The sequence below is a fragment of the Mus pahari genome, chromosome 1, assembly GCF_900095145.1.
Source record: "Mus pahari chromosome 1, PAHARI_EIJ_v1.1, whole genome shotgun sequence".
Lineage (NCBI taxonomy): Eukaryota > Metazoa > Chordata > Mammalia > Rodentia > Muridae > Mus > Mus pahari.
The window spans coordinates 68,963,728-68,990,690 of NC_034590.1; the positions used below are offsets into that span (position 1 = coordinate 68,963,728).

Here is a 26,963-nt window from a genome sequence, read left to right on the forward strand (position 1 = left end):
GAAGTAATTAAACTGGAAACAAAAATTGTTATCCCCAGGCTCTCCTTAACACTGCTTAGGACTGTCAATCATCTCATGCTTCACTCCCCGCCCCCAGCACATATATGTTCTTGCTTTGCATCATGGTCACTTCTGCTTTTTCTTCCAGTCAGGCCCCGGCTGGCTCCTCCTCAGTCCCAGGCAGCTGAGAGCAGGCAGCAGGGCTCATCCCGCATTTGCATTTGGGGCTGCACCAGGCACTGGAGAGCCTTGGATCTGGCCTAAGCCGAGCCTGGTGACAAGTATTTAACTTTATCACGTCCTAACTGTGGGTTCTCATGGCCTGGTCGCCTCACATCCACCTTCTGCCTTAGGGAACAAACTCCTGAGTTGAGGGGATGGGGGCATACTGAAGCCCTGGGAGCCCCTAAGAGAGGGAGCCTTGCAGAACACATGATTAAGTGGAAGCAGAAGGGAAGAGGGGGGAAAGAACCAAAGTGTGCAAGGAAGGAACTTCCAGACACCCAGGATCTGTCCCTAGGGCGGGAAAGTCAGGTTCACATTGAGGCCCGGGGTCCGTGACCAGCAGCCAGAACAGACTCGGCCCGCTGGCTTTGAATGCTGTGCCCACCAGCCCCAGGTCACCTTGAGGTCTAGGAATAAAGGAGCAGCGTCCTAGAGGAAGGTGAAGAGTGTTCCAGGCGTAACACCTCTGCATGTGAGGTTCAGCACTGGGAAGGTACAACTGGGTGTGGGGTTCAGGGTACGACTCTCCTACTGCCCTTCCAGGGAGAAACAGGAGCAGGGCTGGGGAGGCCCTGCAGGGCAACAGGACAGAACAAGAGAGGTGACAACAAACAGGGCCCAGTCAGTGGGGACAGCAGGGGACGAAAGACACAGTAATGAGCTCCCCAGGGCCTCCGTGCAGGAGCACCACAGCAGCATCAGGAGGTAGAGTGTAATTAGCCTCGAGCCCCTGCGGCCAAACTCCTGGAGACCACTATGGTTGGGCTCTACTCACTCAGCCCTGCAGGAGGCTGAGGGTCCATACTGATGAGAAGCAGACCTGCCAACAGCCAGGCCACCTCCTCGGAGAGATCAATAGGGGCAGGGCCTGGGAGGCCTGATAACGCATAGCCAGTCCTGGTTAGGCTCCAGTCTACCCGGACTATCAGACACCCAGGGAAAGGGGCAGCGAGGTCAGCTTTGGAGCCATGGGGATGAACTGGGTTCAAGGTGGCGCAGCCCTCTATTCCGCAAGCTCTCTGGGTTCCCCTTCTACTCACCACACCAGACTCAGCAGGAAGGGGCAGACTGGGCCAGCTATGCCCCTGGGGAGCTCACCTCTAGAGGGGAGACTCAGGTAAACAGGCAATTACAAGGCAGGGTAGAGCAGCAGCACACAGGACCTTGCGCCCTCCAGCCTCAGAGTAGGGGCTGGAGGCTGCAGCCTTGAGGACCATCCTCCACCCAGACGGTGGTGGTTCCTGTCTGAATCCTCTCTGTCCCTTGATCCCCACAACAGTCACATCCTCTCTCACTCTCCAGTCTGTGAGGCTGCCCACCATGGACTTCCCATCCCTGTAAGCCATAGCACTGGACTCTCTCTGAGCACCAAGGGCCCACGATGCGAGTTGCAGTGACCCTCACAGGGACACCTGGGTGGCTAGGGGCTCCTGTCCAGGATCAGGAGAGGTTAACAGAGTACAAGGTCTTGGCTTTGGCTAAGGACACAGCTCCCTCTGATGGCCAACAGGTGCCTAGGAACACAAGGAAACATTTACCCTATTCCCTGTCCTGTTTCATGGAAACACTTCTTTCTAAATTCTAAAATGTACGTATTTGTTTACTTATGTGTCAGGGGGCACATACTGAGGTCAGAGGACAACTTGTGAGGGTCCATTCTACCCCTCCACCACGTGGGTCCTATGGACCAAACTCGGGCTTGAGAGCAAGGCCCTTTCCCTGCTGAGCCATCTCCCCTGCCTGGAACACTTTTATGTTGTACAAATAATAATCATTTTAATACAGGTCACTGACTGAGAGCCACACTACCTAGAGTCCTATAAGAACATTATCTCTTCCTCCTCATCCTCATTTTTCTCCTCGTCCTCCTCGTCCTTGTCCCCCTCCTCCTCCTCCTCCTCCTCCTCCTCCTCCTCCTCCTCCTCCTTGTCTTCCCCAGCTTCCAGACAGGGTTTCATACATCCGAACTAGTCTTGAACTCACTATGTAACTGAAGACAGCCTGCCCTCCCCAGGAAGGTGTTTCTTTGAAGAACTGTATTTAAGAACTTAATTTAAGGTCTCCTGCCGGTGCTGCCACAAAGGTCCAAATGGCAGGTCTAGGACCCATCCCTCGAGCCCCAAACCTTTGCCCCTGGCCCAGAACATCAACATCATGAACCCAGGAATCACGAAAGATGGAGCTGTCTAGACCACACCCTGCTGAACAACTGGGAAAATTGAAACCCAGAAAACACAGCAACTGGTCCATGCCACCCAGCAGTTACTGAGAGCTGAGCGGGCAGTGTGCATATTTCACAGTGTTCTCTGCCCCACAGACGCTTGTCCTTCGGTAGTGAAGAAGAGACACACCTCGGGGATCCCAGGCTAAGCAGGTGAGGAGAGGCCAACCTGCCAACTAGGATGCTCTGCCCATCCCAGCACCCGGCTTTCAGGAAGCCACGCTCCTCACTGGTGCCACACCCGTCAGGCAGTGAGAGCTGTGGGCTATTTGATTAGCCCCCCGCACCCTCCTGTCCCCAGGCCTCACCTTCTGCCAGAGTGACTCTCGGGAGGCCAGTGACGAGCAGGCAGCCACAAACCAGCAGTTGCCCACCTGGCCCTGGTGCAGGTCGTGGGAGCTGATGCCGTCTACGAAGAGCCGGGGATCGTCGCAGATATCCTGCAGAGGTGGAGGGGAGAAACGTGAGGAACTGAGGGAACAGGTGCCCCTCCAAGGCAGGAAAAGGACTTGCTGGCCCTGTGGAGGTTTACCAGCCCCTCACCCACAAAAGGCCAACTGACCCCGTAATCCAGCTTGCTGAAACTTCTTCCCACTAAGGTGTGCTGAAGAGTGGTGGCTGAGGAAGGACCTCAGAGTGCTGCACCCTGGGCCACCATCCTCTTGCCTTGAGTGGATCTTGCTGTCCCCGTCTGACCACCCGGTCTCCCCAGAGACCAGCCACAGTGCAGTCAAGTGACAACCTCCCCCCAAAGGACCCATGGTGAGCACAAAAGGAAGAGCTTTGGGCAGTGATGGGGTGGCTACTGTATTCTAAGGATGAGGAGTGGAAGCCCAGAGAAGAACAGGGACTTGTCAGAGCACAGGATACCTGGATGCTCCAATGGGGCAGAAATCCTTTGGATTTTTCTATGGAGACCAGCAGGTATGGCTGCAGGGGCACAGGACATGCTGGGACCCAGTCTGGGGCAGCAGCTGGGCGGAGTCATGTCTGGCAGTACTCAGGTCCTGCCCTCCCCCCCACCCCCCAGTTCCTGGAAGCTTGGCTCGCTCTTCAGGGCTGCCCATAAAGGCCCCCAGGGGGCTGTTGCAGGGTGGGAAAAGTACCGGCTTTGGCTTCAGCACTGAGAGACTCAATCTGAAAGTGTAGCTCCCTGCCTCCCACAAGGCCTGACACCCTGCCGAGCCTGGAGATGGATTCTGGCTGGATCTCGGAGAGAGCAAATAGCCTAGGGGAGCAGCTAGGCACACGGTCACAGAAGCTGACTCAGAGCCCAATACTTCCATGTGGGCCAGGCTCCTGCAGGGCTGGGTGTGAGGGGTCCCTTCCCTGCCCAAATGAAGTCTTCCCAGAGCTGTGAGTGTGTCTGCCTTCAGCAGGCCCATCCAGGCTTCCTTTCCATCAGTGCCTAGCTCCCCAGAGCTGAGTGGAGGAGGTGAGAAGGTGGGGGAGGGGGCACACCAAGACACAGTGCTGGCACCATGCTCTAAGCCTGCTGGCCCTGAGAACTGAGCACTCTGCCCATTTTACAGATGAGAGGTTGAGTGGATGCCTGTGATAGAGTTGCTCCCTCTGAGCTTGGCAAGATCGTCTCCATATTGAAGCAGCTGTGGTGACCCAGGAGCTGGGGACTATTTGCATTCCCTTGGGCAGGGGCCAGGGGAGGTGTTCACAAGCCTTATGAGCATCAGAGACCCGAGAGGTCACCCCAGGATCTCCCTGAGGCTCCCCACCGTGAGTCCTGATGTTGTAGCTGCCTCTCCCTAAGGGAAGAATTGACTGAGGATGAGATTCCCGGGAGGTGTAGCTGCCTATGAATGGCCCCTGCCCCTGTAACTCCATTAAACTCACTGCTTCTGAGTTTGGCTCAGACAAAACCCTTTCTTTGATCTGCCCATGCCCTCTCTGTCAGGGGTGAATAGAAATGCCTTCATACCTCCCAGAAAAAAAGTCACTAAATCAGTGGCATCTAAACAGAAGACAGAACCACAGACAGATCAGGGTAGAGCATCTGTGGGAAAAAATTCTGGCGTGACACACCCCCAACTGAGGGGACAATTGCCTGGGCCGTCAGACATAACAACTGAGGCTGAGCTTTCTATGCCCAGGGAAATTCAGACTGAGGCACACCCCCCAGGAAAAATCCCACGGTAATAGGCCTCTATGTGATAAGAAATTAAAAAGTTAAAATAGTCTAACTTTTAAATTAATTTTTATTTCTTAATTTTGTTTAAAAAATCTATTTTAAATTAAGCATTGGAAGTTTTAAATTAAACGATATTAAATTAATGACCTTAGCATCATTCCTTAGCATGCCCATGGTATACGGTGAGGGATGGTCCTTGTTGTATGGGACCCATCACATGGATACTCCGGGGTCCTCCAAAACAGCTGAGGCTGGCTAGAGATTAGTACGGCAGTCTCTGAAAGCAGCTCACATGGGACTGGTTGTTAGGAAGCTGCGGTGACAGCTGTGTGACCCTGGCTGAGAGTGACAGGACAAGCAGCAGAGGCTGAGTTGTCTGCCCAGAGGAAACTGGCCTGCCTAAAGGATGAAAATGAGCCAAAGTCAAATTTGTGTTTGGGAACTCCTGGAAGGCGTAAAGGAGTGAATGATGGGGAGGTGCAGGTGAGCCCAGGGCACCCACTTCTGTAGGGGAAGGGGTGGCTTGGCAGGGGAATTCCCTGCAGGTAAGGGCTAGGCAGAAAAACCTGAGGCCCCACAATGAGCTGTGGATTCTTTGCTTTCCTGCTGATACACAGAATTTTTGAGTTTTAACGGATGGTGGAGTCACATATACCTTGATTCATGACAATCTCTGAAAATATGGGGGTGGGTGGGAGTAATGAGCGAGTCAGGAAACGGAATCCCGAAGTTGAAAAATATTGATATTAACCTTGTTCTGAGTAGGTTGTAATTAACACCCGCTCCAGATTTGGCTTATACATTTCTCTCCTGTAAGAGGGTAGGGGTGGGTGTACTGCGGGGACTCACCCTGCACTGAGATCCGACTTGTAAAGGCAGCCATGTGTGGCTGGGAAAAATGAGAGTCTACAGAGTTGGGAAATCTCAACTCTATCACTTTGTCTAAAGCCCTTTCAGTAGCCAGGTATGAGGAGCGAAAGAAAGAAAGAAAGAAAGAAAGAGAGAGAGAGAGAGAGAGAGAGAGAGAGAGAGGAAATAAATAAACAAATAAGTCAAATAGCTCATGGGAAATGAGTCTGGGTTACAGAGATCCAAAATAAGGTAGAGTCCTTAATTAACTTAGTTTCATTCCTGTGTGGGCATGTATGATGTGCATGTGTGCTGGAGCACATCAGACAAGCGGTGGCACCCTGTCACATTGTATGGCCCAGGAGGTGTTTGTTTGCTTGTTTGTTTGTTTTGCTCTGATTTTTAATATTCCCTTAGCTGATGAGCCCCAGATCAATTTGCATTTTCCTGAACTGGATGCGACAGACCTTCAGAGAACCTCTGTAAAAAGATTTCATTATATTACACTTGCCTCTAAGTGTCTCAGAGATTTGGACACACGTCTGAACACCGCTGTGCTCATACACTTTCAGGGTGGAGGATGGGAAACCAGCGGCATTCGGTGCAAGGACCAAGCACAGCTGCCTCTCTCTCCTCCCACCCTGGGACCCTCATCACCACTACAAAGCAGTTTCCTGGGATGGATCTTCCTAGTGGCATAGGCCCGAGTGGTCCTGTGAGCAGCCCATAAAATCACCAGCTCCCCCAGGGTGGCCTAAGGCAGGGCCCTTTCCTTGTTCTGTCAGTGTCCTCTCTCTCACCGCCCCCCTCCCCAGGAGAAGCCACACCCCAATGTCTCCAGCACACAATGGGACCTAGAAGCCTCGGCCCGTTTGGGAGTCACTGGGTTTGTTTCTGGGCTCTGCTCACACACAGACAGCCAGCAGAGGGCAGGAGAGCCTAGAGGGCAGAACCCAATTCCTGCCTGCATGTCCTCGCTGAAGATGCAAAAACAGGCCACTGCTCATCCTCTCTGTACCTCCAAGTCCTTAAACGCTGCTCCTACAGGGCTGGCCTCCACAAAAGGAGGTGGGGTATTCTGCAGGGGGAAAAGTGGGATGCTGAAATCTCGATACGGTGTTTGGGACACCTCTGCCCAGAAAACAAAAACCAGAATGACAGGGCCAAGATGAGTAATTCCCCAAGGACAGTAGCTGAGAGGACTTCTAGCTGGGGCCGTAGAGGAGCCAGGGCAAGGTGCATGGTGGATCCTCCAAGGCACTGGTCTGTGTCCTGCTATCTTTGATCAGAAGAAACCCAGTCAGGGAGCCTGCTTCTTGTCCCCATGGCCTCAGGAAGCTCGGGCCGGAAGCTGAGCTCCAACAGCCCTGCTTCCTCCTAATCTTATCTTCCAGCCAACTGCACCCGCCCAGCTTCTCAGCCCGAGAGAGTGGTCTCTCAGCATCTGCAGTGCCTCACTACCCCCCCAACCCTCCCCCCACAAAAGAAGGAAAGATGGGGGAAGGGGCTTCACAGCTAGGGTACCAGCTTTCTCTAGGGCTGCAGAGGGAGATGACATCAAGGCACTCTCCTCAGGACCTCCCAATCGGTGTCCTGTGACTGACAGGACCCCTGCTCCAGATGAGGCAGAGATGCCCAAGGTTAAGCACAACTGAATGAGCAGACAGGGCAGAGGAGGTTGGCTGGGCTCCCAGCCTGGGCTCTCCCTGCCACTACACAGCCTGGCTCTGGGTCCCAGAACACCCTCCTGCCATGCCCACCCCAGCCTTGGAAAGAAGTCTGGGAGAGATGGGGTTCCAGAATCCATGCCACCCTGAGCATTCTGCCTGCATCTGAAGCCTCGGGGCGGTCAGCTCTGACCTAGGACACATCAGGGCGGTCGGCTCTGACCTAGGACACATCAGGGCGGTCAGCTCCGACCTAGGACACATCAGGGTGGTCGGCTCTGACCTAGGACACATCCCGAGTTTGATGGCACCTGGGATTTACCCGCTACCTTGAGTTACCTCTGAGACAACGTCACAAAAACAGCTCTGAGAACTGATCCCTGTGGGGCAGGAGGACCCTGCCTGAGGACAGGGTGGCTCTGTCACAGACAAGGACAACAAGGGACAGAGGAGCAAGGCCACTTGTGCAGGACCACAGAGCAGGATGAACCAAGATTCAAACGCGGCGGTCTGCTCTACGGCCTCTGTCTAGGTGTGCTGGGTCCTAGGAATGATGAAATCAACCTTCCTTGCATGTCCACAGGACCAAGGAGGACAAGATGTCTAAGCCCTGTCCACCACGCTAAGCCAAGGATTCTCAGGACCAGAGTTTGCCTTTCCCGAGTCTCTGACTGACCACAGTGAGCTAGGGACAGGCCCCACTACAGGCAGGCTGCTGGAAAGAGCAGGCAAGGCCCGAGCCTCCAGGAGAACGGAGTTGTGACAGCATGAGACCCATGAGACCAGAGAGGCTGTCAGGAAGGTGGCATCTTCAGGGCTGAAGTGGGGAAGGCGGTGGGACAAGGACCCCCAAAGGCCCTGAAGATGAAATCAGGCTCTAGCCACAGCCAGGGGGAAAACTGCTCTCCCCACCACACACTCATACACACACCCTACACACACTCATACACACACCCCACACACACAAATACACACACCCTACACACATATGCACACCCCTATACACATATAACACCCTACACTTATATACACACCACACACACACACCTTACAGTTATATAAAACACACACACCCTACACTTATATATATACACATACACACATGCACACACTCTACAGTTATATACAACACACACATACATACACCCTACAATTACATGCAATACACACATACACACACACATGCATGCACACGCGCGCGCGCGCGCGCGCGCGCACACACACACACACACACACACACCCTGCCTTGATGCCAGGCTTCCCAAGCACCTTCCAGCCCTGCCCACATCAGCTTTCTAATGGCGGCTCTGAAACAGTATTTATTCCAGGAAATCCCTCTGGCTACAGAAGAAAGTCCCTAGAGATAAGGCAGCTCCCAGGAAAGACGAATCTCACCAATCAGACAACTCATCTGCATATTCAGGTTTCCTGTCAGACAACTCGGCTGCATTTTTAGGTGATTTCCTGGCTTTTGTTTCTTCTTCCTAGGAAGTGTAACCCTGCAGCGAGCCAGGCCAAATCTGTAAATGAATCTATTTCCTTTGGTCAGCTCCTTTCTCCTGCTTCTGATTGTTTGGTAAATGTGAGCTGGACCTGAGACCCTGGGCACATACTTTGGCTGTAGGTACTTGTGATGGTTTGTATATGCTCGGCCCAGGGAGTGGCACTATTAGAAGGTGTGGCCCTGTGGGAGTAGGTGTATCACTGTGGGTGTGGGCTTCAAGACCCTCCTCCTAGCTGCCTGGAAGCCAGTCTTCCACTAGCAGCCTTCAGAAGATGTAGAACTCTCAGCTCCTTCTGCTACCACGCTTCCGCCTTGATGATAATGGTTTGCACCCCTGAGCCTAAGTCAGCCCCAATTAAACATTGTCCTTATAAGAGTTGCCTTGTCATGGTGAGACCGGACTGCACAGAGCCTGCTGTGAGTCCTGCACTGAAACACACACACACACACACAGGGCTGCTCCTCTGACCAACACATCTCCAGGCTTCTACTGAACCTGCAGGCACCTCAGCTGGTTAGACCGGCTGGCCCAGATCTGACCGGGCCTGAGCCACGCCCCTCTTGGCTTGACCGGAAATTCAGGTTTTCAGCTGGTACAGAGCCAGGAACACAACCAGGAAGGTGAGGGGCGTAGGAGCTGTGCTGCTGTGCACACAGCTGCACCTGTGGGGCACACCACCTGTCCTTTTCCCTCTGCCCACTCTGAACCTGAGGCCACAGAGGGAAAGGCCACTGCAGGACCTTTGCCTGGGACATAACAGAAAAGTCAAGAGTGTGGTGACTCCTCTGCAACCCACACTCCTCCCTCCCTCATCTCCAGGAATCCATCCCTTGTCTCCTCTGTCCCCTCTAATGCCAGGACCTTCCCTGGCACTCTAAGCAGACCGGGGGCACCCAAGAGTGTCAGCTTCAGGCAGAGCAGAAGCCTTCCTTCATCAGGACAAATGGCCAGCACCAGAGTAGCAGCTTTCCCCAAATGAGCATAAATCCCTGGCTGCCTAGCGGGGCATCAGGCTTCCTCGAGGAAAGCTAGGAGTTGCATAACTGACAAATGTTCATAGGGGTCCTACCTATACAGATGCAGTCTATCCAGAAAGCCCAAGCTGATGTCCAGACATAGGGAAAGCAGAGAACCTGAGGGTAGAGGGGGCTAGACAGCGGTAGCCATAGCCTGAGAACCAGGAGTGGCTTCTGCCAGCGTCCCTAGCTTCCCAGAGGCCCCCACCGCCATCCTCCTCTAGCCAGCAGTGAGGGAGGCGGCAGATATTCCCTGTACAGAAAAGAAGATGGATACAAAAGAGAGTGAGACCTGGTGCCCCCTGCAGAGTGAACAACAGGATACCAGGCCAGCTCTGGCTGGCTCCCCATCATGGGGCTGGCAAGAAGGATGCCAGTAGCTTGTGGCTGCTTCCGGGTGTCCGACTCCTCCAGTACCTCAACGTCCAGAAACCGTTCTCTACAAGAACTATTCCCCCCCACTTAAAGATGAGCAGCTGTGGCCCAGAGCAGGGGCCAAGTCACTTCGAGAAGGGCTCCTCAGGCTGGAGCCCAACCTGAGTGGCTTACAAAGCAGTCTCTTCATAACATCTGGGGAGAAAAGAAGCCAATGAGGAAGGGAGGCTGACTGGCAGGCGGGGAGGATGAAAGAGAGGAGGGCTGGCACTCAGAGGCAGGGAGCTTGAAGGCTGAGGGCCCGGGGTCTCGGGGCGCTAAGAAGCTGAAGGGTTTGGGAGCAAGGGAGGCAGGAAGACTGGAGGTACTGAGGGACTGGGACCAGGAAGGCGCAGTGCCTGGGGCCTAGGAAGCTGCAGGCAGGGAGGTTAAGAGATAGGGACACTGGGTGGCTTGGGGGCTCACGTGTCATTTAAGAGACGTTTCTGCAAAGTGGAACCAGAATAAGCTGTTGAGAAAACGGCTTTTTGCTCTGCTTACAAACAGTCTGTCAGGCCCAAGAACCCAGGAAACAGGACTGGTCAGAGGAACAGCTGCCTTAAGTCTTCCATCACATCACTCTCGTGGCATCAGGTCTAGCCTGCCTCCTGACCAGGACTGAAACCTGACTACTGTCCCAAGGACCCCACTCTGATGTCCCCATCTATGCCAACCACATGTTGCTGTGACCTAGCCAAGGTGGGCAGCTCACCCTTCCTCTTCAGCTGCAGCTAGAAAGACAGCTGGACAGGTGCCAAGGAGGGAGGATGAAGGAGGACGGTAGGTTCCTGAGCGCAGGGGCAAGGGCTCTGAGAGGGCAGTGATGCCACTGGGTCACACCGCAGGGGCGCGGCAAGTCGCTGGCCTTCCCTACTCAGCATAGGGCCTCTGGAAGCCCATTCCACACTGCAGCCCACAGTCTTAAGGAGAGGTCAGGGCAAGGTCAGTGTGTGCTGGGGGGGGGGGGGGGGGGTGTAGGGCGGCAGGAGGAGGCTCAGGTGTCCACCCTCCCTCCTGGGAACCAGGATCTCACAAAGGCCCTTTAGAGCCGTCTCGTTCCCCACACCTTGATTAAGCAGACAGCAGTAGGCACGGGAGAGTAGAGCCAAAGCCCTGTTACTAGGTCAGAGAAGGAAGCCAGGGTCAGAGGCTCCCAAAGGCCCAAGATCTGAGGCCAAAGAAGCCAGGGCCCTCTCCCTGGAGTCAGGGAGGGGCCAGGAGCAGGACTCCTGGATGTGTGGTCCCTTCTCTCAGCCTCCGTCTCCTTCCCTGACAGGTAATGCCCAGGGTCTGCTGTTGGGAAGAAAGGTGAAGGTGGAATTTCATTTTTCTCCAAATGTCCAAGGGCCAGAGAGACTGGGCAGTATAAATCCGGCCACTGTCTGCGGCTGAAAGCAGAAGTGTGCATGGCTGGCAAGCCCTCAGAACTAACGAGCCAGGTTCAGAAGTGGGGTGTGCTTCCCTCGTGTGCCCCAGGTCCCACCTGCTTTGTCACTGCCAGAGGGAGCCTGATACCCAAGCCTCTATGTGGCTACACCGTCCCCACTGGCCTCACCCTGCAGCCAGAGGTGCCTTCTCTGAGAACAGGGCAGGGCCCCTGTCAGTGACTTCTTGCCCCCACCACCAGCACAGTGGTGACGTCTGGAATAGGTCCGGGCCAGTGTCCTTTAGCGCCTTGGTGCTCCTCCCGGGCTCCAGGAACCCCACACTGCAGACCTACTCGGCCCATGTCACACACAGGACTGAGAACCAAGCCGTGCCTCCAGACAATTACGTCTGCTTAGCGTGCAGCTCTGGGGCTCTAGAGCAGGCTGGGAGTTAGAAAGGCCACCTACACTGAGGGTACAGGCTGGACATTGGTCCTCTGCTGTCCCGTCCCGACAGTACGTGCTTCCACTCGTACAGGAAGTGACTTTTAAAATCAGGAAAGTACACTTGCACACAAGGTTCATTCATGGCACAGTGCACTCATCCCAGATGACCGCGGGAAGGAAAGCGGAGGCCTGCAGTGCCCACGGTCCATGAGGGTTCCATGCCTTAGAGCTCTGTCCAGGCAGACAGACGGCTGCCTGTGGGATCGGGGCCCATTCTCCCCGGGCAGGAGGACCAGACACTAACCTTAGGCCGCTTCCACCTGACTGTGGGCCCTGGGGTGCCCTTATAGTAGAGGGAGTCGTCCGTGGCAGGGAAGAGGGGGTCCTCGAACAGCACCTTCTTGCGCAGGCAGGCCCGCTTCAGCGCCGAGTAGTTCTGGTCCTCGTAGGCCTTCGCGCAGGAGAACATGGTGACCACGTCCCCAAGAAGGGGAGGCACCTAGATGAGGGGCGAATAAGAAGACCATCAGCCACAGGCACCATAAGTCCCTGCTGAGCTCTGACCACCAGATGTACTCCCCTGCCAGCAGCCTCCTAACAACACAGGAGAGGGAAGGCGGCACAGAGAGGGGTGGAGGCCTGCCCAAGGTCACACAGCTAATACCTGCTACAGGGCAAAGAGGACACAGAGTGAAGCACCCGCCTCAGCGATTGAGGTTCTCTCCTTCCTAGTGTCTGAAAGGCAATATACCAGGCCCTCAGGCCACCAGTGCCTGACAACCAGGGCTGGCCTGGGCCACTCCCACCTCACTCTCCCTGTCTTGTTTAACCAGCCCTTCCTAAGGCTCTGGGACTGAATCATACAAGCGGCCACCCTCAGGAGTTTGTGGCCAGTGTCACACCCACAGGACTTGGCTGTGAACAACTCAGAGGTGTCTTTCGGTTTTGTTCCTGTCCAGCGGGGGTGGGGGTGGGGGGACCCTGTCACAGGTTGCTCTCAGCTGTCACCCAGTCCCTACCTCAGCACTCTGCCTATGCCGTGAACCTTGACATGTAGGGAGGGAGCAGGCTCCTAGCTCTAGTCACTCCTCACGGGGTCAGAAGACCACACTACGTCCTGTACTTTGTATACTGACTAAGTTCAAGGGACACACACGGCACCAGGTGGGGGGAAGGGGTCAGGGATGGGGTTGGGGACACAGTCACACATCAGGAGTGTTGACAGGGGTCTGCTCTCTCACACTCCATCTGCAACCTTTCCAAATCTAGTCATCCTGGGGCTCACCGGGGACAACACTTGTTGTTTTATTGAGGTTCAGGCTGCCCGTGAGGGAAACTGAGTCAGAATTCTTAGAATGGTTTCTGGGCAAAGTTTAACAGCAGGACTGATGTAGACAGTGATTCTGACCCAGCTACTCATCTACTAGGTGGCCACGGAGAAGCTGCTCGGCCTCGTCGAACCCCTTTTCTTCATCTCCAAGATGAGAACAAGGTTGCTCCAATGGGAGAACGATGCCATTATGATTAGCCAGGGGCAGAGGGTGGAGGAAGGAGAGCAGAGAGGTCAAGTCTCCTCTCATTCCACACAGACTCCAGCTCTGCGGCACCCACCGTGTGCAAGCCCTGGAGTAAGAGGTTCGTGTCCACTGTTGAGAGCAACACCACATGGGCACGCTGTCGCCATTTCAGAATGAGGGCTAAGGCTCTGTGAGGTGAGGCGCCTTACCATGTGCTCACGGTGGAGGCAGAGGACGGGAACCCAGGCCTCCGGTTGAAGTGACCTCCCTTGGCCTAGGGAGCAAGGACTAGGCAAGGAATGTCACACAACCCTCAACTGAGCTATGGCCCAAAGGGACAGAAGACAGGGGATTCTCCGGGGAAGGGAAGGAAGAGGTAACATTAGTTCATGGGGCTCAGAAAAACAGCAAGAAGGGTCATTGTCCCACCGGCTGAGGGCGGGCGATGTCTCGTACTGTATCTGCAGCCACTGTAACCATTTAGGGTTGCTCTGTGACTCAAGCCAACCATTTAACTTCCCTGGTCTCTCCTCTGCCCAAGGAGGTCAGTCTCCTGTGGCCTTAGGCCTCCCTCAGTCTTGGAGACCGAGGAAAAGAGAAAGTGGGGGCTGGAAAGCCTCGGGTCCCTCAGGCACCAAACAGGTTCATTAGCCCTGCAGGCTTTAGGAGCCTGGGCTCAGGAAGCAATTTAAGCCTCAAGAATTAAATCAGGGAGCCAGAAATCAGCCACTGTGATTCCAGTATTTCAGATCCCAGAGAGCCCAGAGAGGGGGAACAAGCCAGCTGAGATCACACAGTCAAGATGACAGATGAGGTTTCTGGCTGCTCGCCAGGCCTCAGAGAGTCAACAACACAGGAGGCTCTGCTCTCCCAGGAAGAAGAGGTGGGGCAACCAGGAGCTACTAGGTGAAGGGGAGCAGAGGTGGGCAGGCAAGGAGGGCATGGAGAGACAGGAGTGGGTCATCAACAGAGGCCTGGGAACACTTGTCACCCCCCTGCCCCATCCTTGACAGGCAGGCCAACCTTGGCCTCCTTCTGGAGTTCTTCTGGGACTCAGGACCTGGCCTTTACCTCCTCAGGCCTCTACTCTGACCCATGTGGTACATTCAAGAGTGTACCCAAGGTGTCACAATCTCTCTCTCTCTCTCTCTCTCTCTCTCTCTCTCTCTCTCTCTCTCTCATAAGGCAGGAAACCCAGACCCACACAGCCACCTCTCTTCCAAGGCTCCACGTATGACCACTCCTGACCATCAGTGTCCTTACCTGGGTTAGAGCTGGACAAGGCCCTGTTGATAGTGGAGATGCAGAGACAAGATGTTAAAGACAGGCTGTCCCTGCCCTGGCCCCAGCTATCTGATGTCCACCTGCTTCCATTTCCCTGCAGACAGACACCCTGGCATCCTTGACCCTGGTGACCTACATTCCTGTAGGTCCCTCAAGCTGTGAGCTCAGGGCATTTGCACAAGCCTCCCCTTCAGTCTTGCCTTGGCCATCTGGAGCCCCAGGAAGCCAGCACCGTTACATTATGTCCATTTGGACACTCCTTGTCCCTTTCCCCAGCCCACTCTCTGAGGACAGGGCCTACAGCAAGTGTCTCTTCGACCCCACTATCAACAGTGAGGCGCTGGGATTCAGTAATCAGATTCGGATCCCAGCACCCACATGGCTGTCCACAGTTCTAACCGGGCATTCAAAGCCCTCTCCTGGACTCCACAGGCACGAGGCTTGCACATAGTGCCCAAGCATACATGTGGAGGAAAGAAAACAAAACCAAAACAAACCAAAAACCACTCATACACATAAAATTAAACCAAGAGAGAGGAGCGGGTGGGGCTCTAAAGGAAGTTGCTTTCAGTCCGCATTCAAGCCATCTGGAGCCACCCACCTCTGCCCACTGGAACAGGCATCCGTTTGCCTCCTGACCTTCCTGATGGCTGTGTGCCAGCTGGGGCCCACACCCCACTGTCCAGGCCGAGCTGGCTATGGCCCTGCCCTTCAGGCACTGTGACTGAGCCTGGGTTTTAGGGCCCCAGGGCTGGACTAGCTAGAGGCCTGCGCAGGCCACACAGACTACAGGGTCTTTGTCAGAAAGAGAAGCCTCTACATGAAGAAATAGTGGAGGCAGGGCAAAGAACCAGAGGACAGGCTGAGCCTGAGTCCAATAGCAGGGGAAGACAAAATGCCGAGAATGGCCGAGGCCCAGCTAGAGGCCACACCCCAGTCAGGCAGCGTCTCCTAAAGTTCTGGTCACTGAGGCACTGCCAGGGCAAACAGATCAGTGGAATGGAGCAGAACAGAATCTACACAGTCCACAGGCATAAAGACACCCAAGTCACAGCTTGGTGCACTGAGGGAAAAACCATTGTCTCAATGAATGGTGGGTCACTTGCTCTCCATGCGGAAGAAGAGCGATCTTGACCCTACCTCACACCACACACAGAACCAACCCCAAGGAAACAGCAGTGCAGCTCCACCTCTGGGGCTGTCTGCAGCCAGCATCACATAGCTGGAGAACTGGCCCAGTTAAGAGCACTTGGTGCTCTTGCAGAGGATCTGGGTTTAGTTCCCGACACCCATGTGGTAGCTCACAACTATCTGTAACTCCAATTCCAGGTGATACAATTTTTTTCTTCCAACCTCCACAGCACCAGGCACATGTTTAGTACACAGACATACCTGCAAACAAAACACCCATACACATAAAAAAGTAACAATAAAATAAAGTAAACAACAACAACAACAAAAACAGCTGAATGTAAAAGAAAGAGTGAGTCCAAACATCCAGCAAATAGAAGACAATGTTCTAAGCTTCATGGATTAGCAAGAACATACAAGTCCATAGCAAGTCACCAGCACATCCTACTAGGAGGGTTAGAGCGACAAGCACCATGGCACGATAGCTCACACATGTCCAGAGCGCAGGCTAGGTTCCAGGCTAAGTAACACAGTGATGGGCTAGCATGGGCTAGCATGGGCTAGCATGTGTGACGCCCTGCATTCCATGCTAACAAACAAAACAATGACACTTCAGGTGGAGCTCTGACACCTGGCAGGGGGACACCTGGCAGGGGTGGACATTTGCAGTGACTCTGCCAAGTTGCCTGAGTCCCTGCTGCGTATGAGCAACACATATTCATTTGTTTAGGTTGTCTATTATATAGTCTCTCTGTGAGACCATATCAACTACCTCTGATAGATTCAGAGAGACACAAGAATGTTCAACACAGACTTTTTAAAGATTTATTTTTTTTTTAAAGCCATAAACTCCTGATCCTTCTCCACTGCTCAAGCTCGAGAATCCCAGATATCAAATCCTGAACCAGCACAGTAGAATCTGTTAAGTTGACATCAGAAACTATTCAAGGACTACCAATAAAAAAAAAGGACTGGGTGAGAGGTTTTGTTGTATCTTCAAGTAATAGAAAACAAACCCACAGTCATATGCAAGCCCACAGATGGAGCTCACAGGCCTGGCATTCAACAACAGGGGCATTGCTACATGATTTCATTAGATCACATTGAAAAGCAGGGCAAATTGCTCTGATACCAAAGCCAGGAAGGAAAGCTACAGGCAAGCTAGAGAGGAGGCTCAGAGGTTAAGGGCGCCTTCTGAGCTCTTGGGGGACCTGACTTCTGTTCCCAGCACCCACATGGGGGCTCGCAACCACCTAAAATTTCCAGCTCCAGGGGATCTAATGAGTTCTTCTGGCCCCCTCAAACACTGCACTCAGGTGCACATACCCACTCACACACACATACATAAAGAGAGAAAAGCAAGTAAGTTATAGGTCAGAGGTTTCTGAGGAACACAGACACAAAACCTGTCATTCCAACAACACAGTCAATTACTATGTGGGTTTATATGTTACAAAAGAAAAGCCTTAGCAAAGGATTGGGAACAGAAGTCCCCAGCAACTGCAAAGGACGCTCACTGTGACCCAGGGGCTGGAAAGAAGACTGATTCAGTAGTAACCATGGAGCTGAGTGTGACGGCTCCCACTGTGATCCCAGCCCTTGAGATGCTGAGGCAGGAGGATAGTTAAGAGTCGGAGGCCAGCTTAAGCTATACAGTCAAATGCTGTCTCCAAAGACAGATGAAAACCATACAATCCTCTGGTCAAATATAAGGAAACCATTTGGGAGCACTTGGCATCAAATCAGAGAAGTAACGCTCAGAATTAAATAATAAAGAGGAGGGTAACACACGAAGCCCAGCCGTGCTTCTGGGCGAACAACAAACTACCCAAAAATGAGAAAGCAAATCTTCCCACCGTTGCTACAGAAAGAAAACAGAGCGAACGCTTCAGAATAAATGTAAACAGGGAAGTGAAACCTTCCGGTAAAACTGTAACAGAGAGAAAAAGACACAGATAAATGCCACACAGTCCACGCTTGGGCCGGGAAGAAACAATCTGGAGGCAACACGACCCACAGAAGACCCTTGAATAGCTTAAGAGATTTTGAGCAAAACGGACAAAGCTAGAGATATCACATTACTTGTTGGCTAAAAACAAAAACAAAAGAGAGAGAGAGAGAGAGAGAGAGAAACTACAGGGGCCAGGGATGTAGCTTAGTTAGTGGAATGCTTGCCTAACACCCAGGGCACACAAACCAAATGTGGTGGGCCATGCCTACAATACCAGCTCTCAGGATACAGGCAAGAACATCAGGAGTTAAAAGGCATCCTTGCCTACACAGCAAATTTGAGGCACACCTGTGCTACATAAGATTGTGTCTCAATAAATAGGCAGACAGACAGATAGACACATTCCCCAGTCTAGGCATTAAGCTGGGTATGAGGTGCATTCCTCTAATTCCAGCATGAAGGAAACTGAGGCAGCAGGATTAGGAGTTTAGGGTTAGCCTTGGCTACATGAGATCCTGCCTGAGTGTGTGTGTGTGTGTGTGTGTGTGTGTGTGTGTGTGTGTTATCTTAGTTAGTTACTATTGTTGTGACAAAACACCACAACCAAAAGCAAGTTAGGGAGGAAAGGATTTATTTGGCTTACACTTCCACATCTCAGTCCATCACTGAAGAAGTCAGGGCTGGAACTCAAACAGAGCAGGAGCTGATGCAGAGGCCATGGGGGATTGCTGCTTATTGGCTTGCTCTCCATGGCTTGCTCAGCCTGCTTAGTCAACACAGGCCCACCAGCTCAGATATGGCACCACCCACCATGGGCTGGGCCCCCTCCCACATCAGTCAGGAAGAAATGCCTTGCAGCCTGGTCCTATGGAGGCATTTTGTCACTTGAGGTTCCCTCCTTTCAGATGACTCTAGCTTGTGTCAGGTTGACATAAAATAGCCAGCACACACATGCTCACACGCGCACACACACATGCACACGCACACACGCACACACACACACACACACACACACACACACACACACAGCAGAACTATGGTCATTGAAACAGCATGGCACTGGGGCATGAGACCAGGAACAAAGGGTTCAAATGATTAGAAACATGTTTAAAGTTCACTGATTTTTCAGCAAAGGTCTCACCCAGTGGGAAAAGGGGCTAGACTCCCATCAAGGGGGTGGGAACAGGGAAACAGACATGCAGCAGAGTATAGTTACACCCTAATTTCACATATGCAAAATCCAGCTCATATACATTGAAGACCAGAAACTGTACAGTATAAAACTACCAGAGGAAAACGGGGAACTGCATGACACTGGTCTGGGCGGTTATTCATTCTCTCTCTCTCTCTCTCTCTCTCTCTCTCTCTCTCTCTCTCTCTCTCTCTCTCTCCCTCCCTCCCTCCCTCCCTCCCTCCCTTTCTTCCTTCCTCCCCCACCACCATCTTTCTTTGGCTATGATCTCAAAAACACAGGAGACTAAGGCAAAAGCAGACAAAAAGGCTGACATCGAACAACAAAGTCTCTACACAAACATAGTGATCCATGGAGCAAAACAGCCCACAGGATGTAGAGCCCACGTCTGATAGGAGGCTGATTTCTAGCATAATGAGGAACTCACTCAACTTAGTAGCTGCATAGCAGACACAGCTGGAAACAGGCAAAAGACCTAAACAGATGTTTCTCAGAAAAGAAACATGAACGGCCATCGGGTATATGAACAACAGTTGAACACCAGTAACCATCAGGAAAAATAAAACAAAAAAATATGTGCTCTTTCATACCTAGTAGAGTCCTCAAAAGACTGAGTGAGGATTCGAAGAAAAGGTTCTACGGTGCAGCCGCCGAAGATAGCAACACTGTGTACGCACCTGTGATCCTAGCTTTAGGGAGGTCGAGGCCGGAGGAGCATGGGTCAGCCTCGGCTATATACTAAAGCCCTGTCACACTCGTAAACCATTCTAAAATAGGACTAGCCTGGGCTAGCAATCCCACTCGTGGGTCCATATCCTGAGGAAACGAAATCAGCCTGGTGAAGAGATGTCTGAGTACCACGCTCATTACAGCGGAATCCACCCAGAGATGGGAAAAACATGAGTATCCATCAACAGATGAATGGATAGGGAATGGTGGACTGGGGGCTGGGGTGTCCCTTAGTAGGTAGAGAGCTCACTTAGTGTGACTCCCGGAGGTGTGCAAAGTGAGCATGTATGCCTGCAGTCCCAACACTAGGGAATTGGAGGCAGGGGGATTCAGAGTTCAAGGCCAGACTCTACTATGCAGGAAATTCAGAACCAGCCTTGGCTAAACGAGGCCCTGTATGAAAAAAACAAAGCAAGGGCTAGTGAGATAGCTCAGGGTAAAGTGTTGGGGTTGAACTTGGCCTGAGTTCCACTCCCAGAGCCCACATAAAGGGAAGGAGAGAAGGAGGGAAGGAAAGAGGGAGGGATGGTGGGAGGGAGAGTGAGAACCGACTCCACAGAGTTACCCTCTGACCTCCACACACCCGCTGTGTCATGCCTCCACTCCCACACAATAATAATAATAAAACAAATATTAATGCATTTTTAAAATGCCAGTGTACCTCACCTGTAAAGGCTACTGTGTCAGTCCATTTTCTGTTACCGTGATAAACATCTGAGATAACCATCTTCTAGAGAGAAAGGTTTCGGTGACTCCGTCTGGAGTGGCTCCAACCCATGATGGGGGAAACCCTTAAATTCAGGCCTCTAGTTGGGGGCTGGAAAGCACTGTTGGGGACCTCGAGGTGAGGCAGAACCTGGAAATCCGTAATGATTTTGAAGTGAAAGCAATTTGGATTCTGCAGGCCTCTTCAGTAGCACCCCCTCCGGACATCCCCCCACCTTCAAAGGGTTCGGCCACCTAAACCCTCGGCCCATGGGCCTTTGGGGAGCCTTCCAGATCCAAACCATGACACTATCGTTGCTTTCCAGTCAAGTGCACTCAGAACTGCTAACACCCGGAGGCAATCCAGGAAAAGAGGGGCCAGGGGCGCCACATATACTGTAGTCAGTAATCTTGGGGGCACACTGTGGTAGGTGCTTCCAGGAAGGAGGCAGGTTACAGGAGACAGAGAACGCTGGCAACTCTTTGAGATGGAGCATGAGGTGTGAGACCTGGCTCCATGTTAGAGCGAGGGGCCAGCATGTACAAGGTCCAGGGTTCTATCCTCAGCACTGTGAGCGGGGGTGGGGCAACCCCACTTTAATTATTCTTAGTGTAGCTATCTCTCGGTCCTGCCAAATCTGTGGCCTGCGCCCTGCCCCCAGCCCTCCAGCTCTCTCTATACTGATGAAAGCAAGTGTGAAGGGAAAGCGGCCTCAGGTCACCCAGGCATCCAGGCTGCTGGCTGTAGAGACTTCTGGCTGTGGAGCTGAGGCAGCCAGGCCCCAAATGAGTCACCTAACCAACACCAGGCAGGCTGGCACCCACACTGGGAAATCCTGTCCTCCTTCCCTTCCCTTATCGCTTCTGTTGGTGTCCGATCCCCTCTCCACCCATCGACAGTAAGCCAGGCGGTGCCCCTCTTAGGCCCTCAGAGCGGGAGGGCGGGGACAGGCACATGGAACACAGAGTCTGAGCTAGCCCTAAGGGATGGAGGTCCAGGGGACTTGGACACCTCCACACATACACAGAGAGAGGGAAAAGTTTTCTTGGCTCTGTGTGGCCCTGAGTCACAGGCCTGACCCCACAGCTGTTCCTCATTTGGGACTTAGCTCCTGCTGAGTGTCATAAGGAGGCCAGAGCTTGGGGGGCCTCTGTAAGCAGGAGGGTGCTGGGGAGGAGTTGGTAGGGGGAAGGGTACTTCAGTCCCTGGGCTCTGTGGGCTGTGGGCAGTGACAGGAAGAAGCTGAAAATGTGGCCCAAAACCTGAGGAGAGACTTCCTGCACAGGCTCTGCCTTGGTGACTAACTTGCCATTGTTTGAGTTCTCAAAGACTCACTCAGCCTGGGAAACACAGGCCAGAGGGTCACCCTTCCAAACCTCACAGCCCAACACCATATGCTGTGGAGAAGGGCAGGGCTGAGGGTTGCAGTGTGTGTTCCCAGCAATGCAGGGTGTCCTACCAGGGTGGGGTGGGGACAGGATGCTGGCAGCTCAGGATACAGGTGCCACCCAGTCGCCCCTCCCCCCCACAAGATAGACAACCTGATGAAAAGCTTGACTTGGTCATGTGACCCTTGGTCATGTGACCCCAGCTCATCTGGCCTGTCTGGCTTAGAGGTTCTGACCATGGATGGTGGGGTAGAGATGCCTTAGCACACGATTTCTAATCTGGTGGGCCTGTCACCAGGACAGCCAGCCCCCCAGGCTCTCCCAATTTTCATGGGCAGGCTGTGGCCCTAGCTCCACCTCCTTCCAAAAGTGAGGGTTTGAAACCTAATGAGTAAAATAGTACCCAATTTTCAGATGGAGAAACTGAGGTGCCCTTTCTCAACTCAAGTTCCTGTACAGCTTTAGAAACAGGCTAGGCTGTTTCCACTGCCCAGAGGGAAGGGGAAAGGACATTGAGAACAGAGGCAGGAACCTGTTCTATGTCACAACCCAGTTCTGCCTGGCTCACCACCTCATTCCCAGGGTCTTGCCCCTGCCCCTGCTCTGTGCTTGGCCAAGGGGACAGCAGGAGTCTGACAAAACTGGGCTCCAGAGGTCAGCTGGAGAGACAGAGACCCCAGGAGGGCGTAGGAATCTGCTCTTGTGTGTGTGAGGAGCCCAGTGTGTGGACTTCAGAAAGGTGTAGGAAGGAACATGCTGGCAGGAAGAAACCAGTTAGGCCAGGCTGAGGGCCAGGGTGTGGAGGGAAGGGGAAGACGAAAGAAGGAGCAAGCGAGCCCAGAAAGCCAGGCTCAGGACGTAGAGAGTAACTCACAAGGAAGCTGAAGGGAAAGGGAGGCCCCAGGCACTGGCAAGACTCGGACCAGGCCAGCTGGCTGCACTTGGGAGAAGCACCTGACATGACATGAGAAGCAGGCCGTGGCCCGCAAGCCAGGGCGCCCTGGGGTCAGCTGGGTTCCTTCCTTGGAGACTCAGAGCCTCCTAGCGTGACAGACCAGGTACCCAGGCGAGTGGTGCGTGGGTGACCCTTCCAGGCCCCGTGCACTGTCAGGAGCTGAGCGCCGCCATTCTTGCCCCTAGCAGCCTTGGATGCTGAGTCCCCGCCCCATGCCAGGTAGAGACAAACTGAAGCTCAGGACACCAAGCCTGAGCTTGCCTACAACGCCACGCTCCTAAAACAAGGAGTAAGGACCAGGAAGGGGCAAGCAGGTCAGCGCTACAAATGAAGGTCCAGCTCCTCACCTCACACAGATTCCTACCCAGCAGACCTTAGCATTCTCTCAGGCCTTTAGGGGTTTTTTTTGTTTATTATTTATTTTTTGTCTTGTTTCTTTGTTTTAACAGAGTCTCACTATGTAACTTTAGCTGGCCTAGGATGGAATTGGCTATGAAGACCTCAAAAATCTGCCTGCCTCTGCCCCATCCCCCACTCCAAGTGCTAGAGTTAAAGTCATGTGCCACCACGCCTGGCTTACCTGCCTCTTAAAAGGTGTTGGTGAAGGTCCAAGGACCGGCCGTGCACTAGCTGTACTGCATGCACATCTCACATGAGACACACTCTACCCTAAAACCACAGCACAGTCCTAGCAAGATGAGATCAAGCCACTGGGGTGACCCCAGGGACACGGTGAGAGAGTCCCCTCTCCTGACATCACTAGGCTCTGAACCCCATGGACTCAGGCACCAGGGCCAGAGACAACACAGTCCTAGGTCTTTCTGAAAGGAAGCAGACAGAGGACACATTCTGTCACTGGGAGTGACCTCATGAGATATCCAGGACTTTGACTAGGGAAACCAGCCATTGTAGGCACCGGTGAGTTGGTGGAGTGTGTGTGTGTGTGTGTGTGTGTGTGTGTATGTGTGTGTGTGTGTGGAGGGGGGGTAGAGAGGGTGGAGGGGACAGTGCAGATTCTGCAACAACAGCACAATCAGTTCTTCCCTGGGCTGATAATGACACACAAAAGCATCCATATGGCAATGCTTAGCCCCTGTAGGCCAGATGTACCACTAAAGGCTTGAAGATGAATAGGGAGAGAATCTGGGGTGGGTTCTAATAGTAACTGTAAATGTCCTTATAAGAGAGGAGCACGGGGGGAGGGGGGGGCTGGAGAGATGGCTCAGTGGTTAAGAGCACTGACTGCTCTTCTGAAGGTCCTGAGTTCAAATCCCAGCAACCACATGGTGACTCACAACCATCTGTAATAAGATCTGATACCCTCTTCTGGTGTGTTTAAAGACAGCTACTTAGATATAATAATAAATAAATCTTTAGGCTAGAGCGAGCGGAGCCGACCAGAGTGAGCAGAGGTCCTGAATTTAAATTCCCAGCAAACATATGATAGCTCACAACCAGCAGTACAGCTACAGTGTACTCATAAAATAAATAAATAAATCTTTGAGAGGTGGGGGGAGGCAGAGCTGGGCACATGGCTCCATAGCAGAGTACCTGCTTAGCATAGACAAGGTTCTGGGGTCTTTCCTCACCACTGCCCTAAATGAATGAATGAATGAATGAATGAATGAATGAAGTCCTGTGTGGCAGCACACACTGGCATCCCTAACACGCTGGAGGCAGAGGTGTGACCATGAGGAGTTCAAGGTCTGCAGTTATTCTGAGCTACAGGAGACCTTGACACAAAAAAGAGGGGAGGGGAACAGGTCTAAGGACCTGGGTTCCATCCCCAACGCCCATGTAAAGGTAGAAGGAATAACACAACTGCAGAACCCTGTCCCCTGACCGCCACTCACCAGCCACGGCACGTGCCCAGCCAGACACAAGCCTCGTGCACACACAGTAATAAATAAAACGTAACATAAATAAAAACAGAATGACAGGGAGGCAGAGAGGCTTGGGCGCAGAAGGAGGAAAGGAATGAGCGGATGGACTAGGAACCGAGCTGACTCAGTCACAAGGAATGTCAGCAGCCCGAAAGAGCTGGAGGAGACAGGGAACAGGGGCTAGCCTGCATTTCAGTCCCACAGGGCTCATCTCAGACTTCTGACATTCCGAACCAGGGAAGAATGAATCCACATTGTCTTAAGCCTCTGACTTTATGGCCTCTTGGGTTCAGCGATTAATAAGGAAGAATGAGTCACTGAGGGACAGGGGCTGGGGTGAGTAATGGAGCCCGACTGTTCCCTACTGCTTAAACTGCCCCCTGCGTAACATGAAGCCCCTGTTACAGTGACTAGTGAGAAGTCATGGAGTCCCACCTCAGGCTGACTAGAGGAAGCCACCCAGTGGGAGAGAGAGGGTACCATAGCGCAGGGATGACTGGCTGGGCGGGAGTGGACATATGAGCAGGCTCCCAGCCCTTGTCCCACATCTGCGCACACATGATAGTGACAGGCACCTTGATGCCCATGAACAGGCCCTGGTCTGTTCTGGCCACTGGCACCTTCTGTACCTGACCAGGTGCCCCACTGAGGCCACATAAGGTCACAGGATGCATCCATAGGCCACCTTACTCTTACAGCCAGCTCTGGGAAACCTGGAGGCCCAAGGACCATGATCCCAACAATGACAATGGGGTATGGCAACTCAGCCATCACTGGGCAGCAAAAACACATCCTACAACCTTATATCCAAGCTCAAGAATGGGCTTCAGGAGGTCCAGGTTGGTACCCCAAAAACACGTGACCCACTCTGCCTTTAGTGATCAAGGAAAGACAGGGCCTGAGGCCTACAGGAGGCTGGTAGCGCCACCTGATCTGAGGCAAGGTGGCACCTCTACCCAGAGAAGAGGCTACCAAGGTGGGGACCCTGAAGGCCAAGCCTGGGGACCTCAGGGGACTATAAGAAAACAAGAATTGAAGGGAGATGTCTGGAGGACTTGGGTAGCTGGGAGGGGCCCCTCAGGCACTGAAAGATAGGGGAGAGGAGGCTCAATCAGCAAGACCAGCTACAGAGCCCAGCAGCGGCTGCCCAGACCACAGAGATACTTGGAGAAGGTGTGACAGTCTGCTGTCTAACTGGGGACAGCCAGGGCTCACACCTATGAGCCCTTTTCAAAACATACCTAAGGTACCCCTCAGCTGCATGGGGTGGGGGAGATTTGGCCAATCTGACAGAGAACCATAAGCAGGAACTTAGAAGTGATTGACAGGTCCTTTCATTCATTAAAGCCAAGAGGGCCTCCCACTTCAATAGGAAAAACAAAACAAAACAAACAAAGACCAAAAACAAAAACAAAAACCAAACAAAAAGAACAAAAACCAATGCTGACCAATCCTCTTGTCTGAAAATGACTCTCTCTTTACTCAATGAAAGGATCTGGGACAAAGGCTGTCAGATGGCTACCAAACGCCTTGGTAGTAAAGTGCCTAAGTGACCAGATCTAATGTCACCATCATCACCCCTAAGTCTCTGTGACAAGGGATTATTTAGCCTCACTCCACACACCAGGGGAAACCGAGCCACAGGCAAAGCTCTCTGCTTCAAGGCCATGGGCCAGCAGGAAGACAAGGAGACAATCTGCAGGAGGAAGAAGACAGGCCCTTCAGGCAAGAGGGTGGTGGAGAGTGGCCTCCCAGCGCCCTCTGAGGGGACAAGGAAGGCCTCCTTTGGGGGTGACCAGATCTCAGAGCCATCCTAAGAGCATTCAGGGAAATGAGAGCAGAATAGGACAGAGACCGCAGAGGTTTCTGAGAAGCCCACAGATGTCCCACCGAAAGCCACAGGCTTCCTGACACCAATGCCCAACTGCCACCTGTTTGGTGCTGTTTCAGAGGCAGCCATTGCTCTTACCCAGTAACGGGCCTGTGAAGCAACCCCTAGACCTTCCACTCCTGTTCTGGGAGCCCCAGAAGGTTCTCTCCTGTCTTGTCACACCTAGCCTGCAGTGGGTGCGGAGGACAGCCAGAAAGGGGATGGGGCTCTCCCTACTGTAACCTCTTCAGCAACCTCTCCCCCAGGGGAGCCAAAGGTGGCCCTTGTCAGACACACCCACCGTCACTCCTGTGTTTGTCCATGTTCTTTCCTGGCCTGACTGTTTCGTAGTTTGGGCTCTATGGTCCTGGCTTCACCTTGTTGGACTTTTCCTAGACCTTGTTCAGGTGAACTCTCATCAGCTCCCAGGCAAGGATGGCCCCTGCCTGGTGCTTGACTCTGCCTTCTTCTCACCACGCCAGTCAGGAGTTCATTTGTTG

The 26,963-nt window shown here is 53.1% G+C and overlaps 1 protein-coding gene across 1 annotated transcript in view; it reads right to left on the minus strand.

Moving 5' to 3' along the window:
* Positions 1 to 26,963, minus strand: part of Capn5 (calpain 5) — a 55,543-nt gene that overhangs the window by 27,220 nt on the left and 1,360 nt on the right. Inside the window, exons 2-3 of the mRNA XM_021194559.1 lie at positions 12,162 to 12,356; positions 2,755 to 2,886 (exon numbers count right to left, since the gene is read on the minus strand). Of these exons, the coding sequence (XP_021050218.1) occupies positions 2,755 to 2,886; positions 12,162 to 12,326 (297 nt within the window). The 5' untranslated portion in view covers positions 12,327 to 12,356. The remainder of the gene's footprint in view (positions 1 to 2,754; positions 2,887 to 12,161; positions 12,357 to 26,963) is intronic.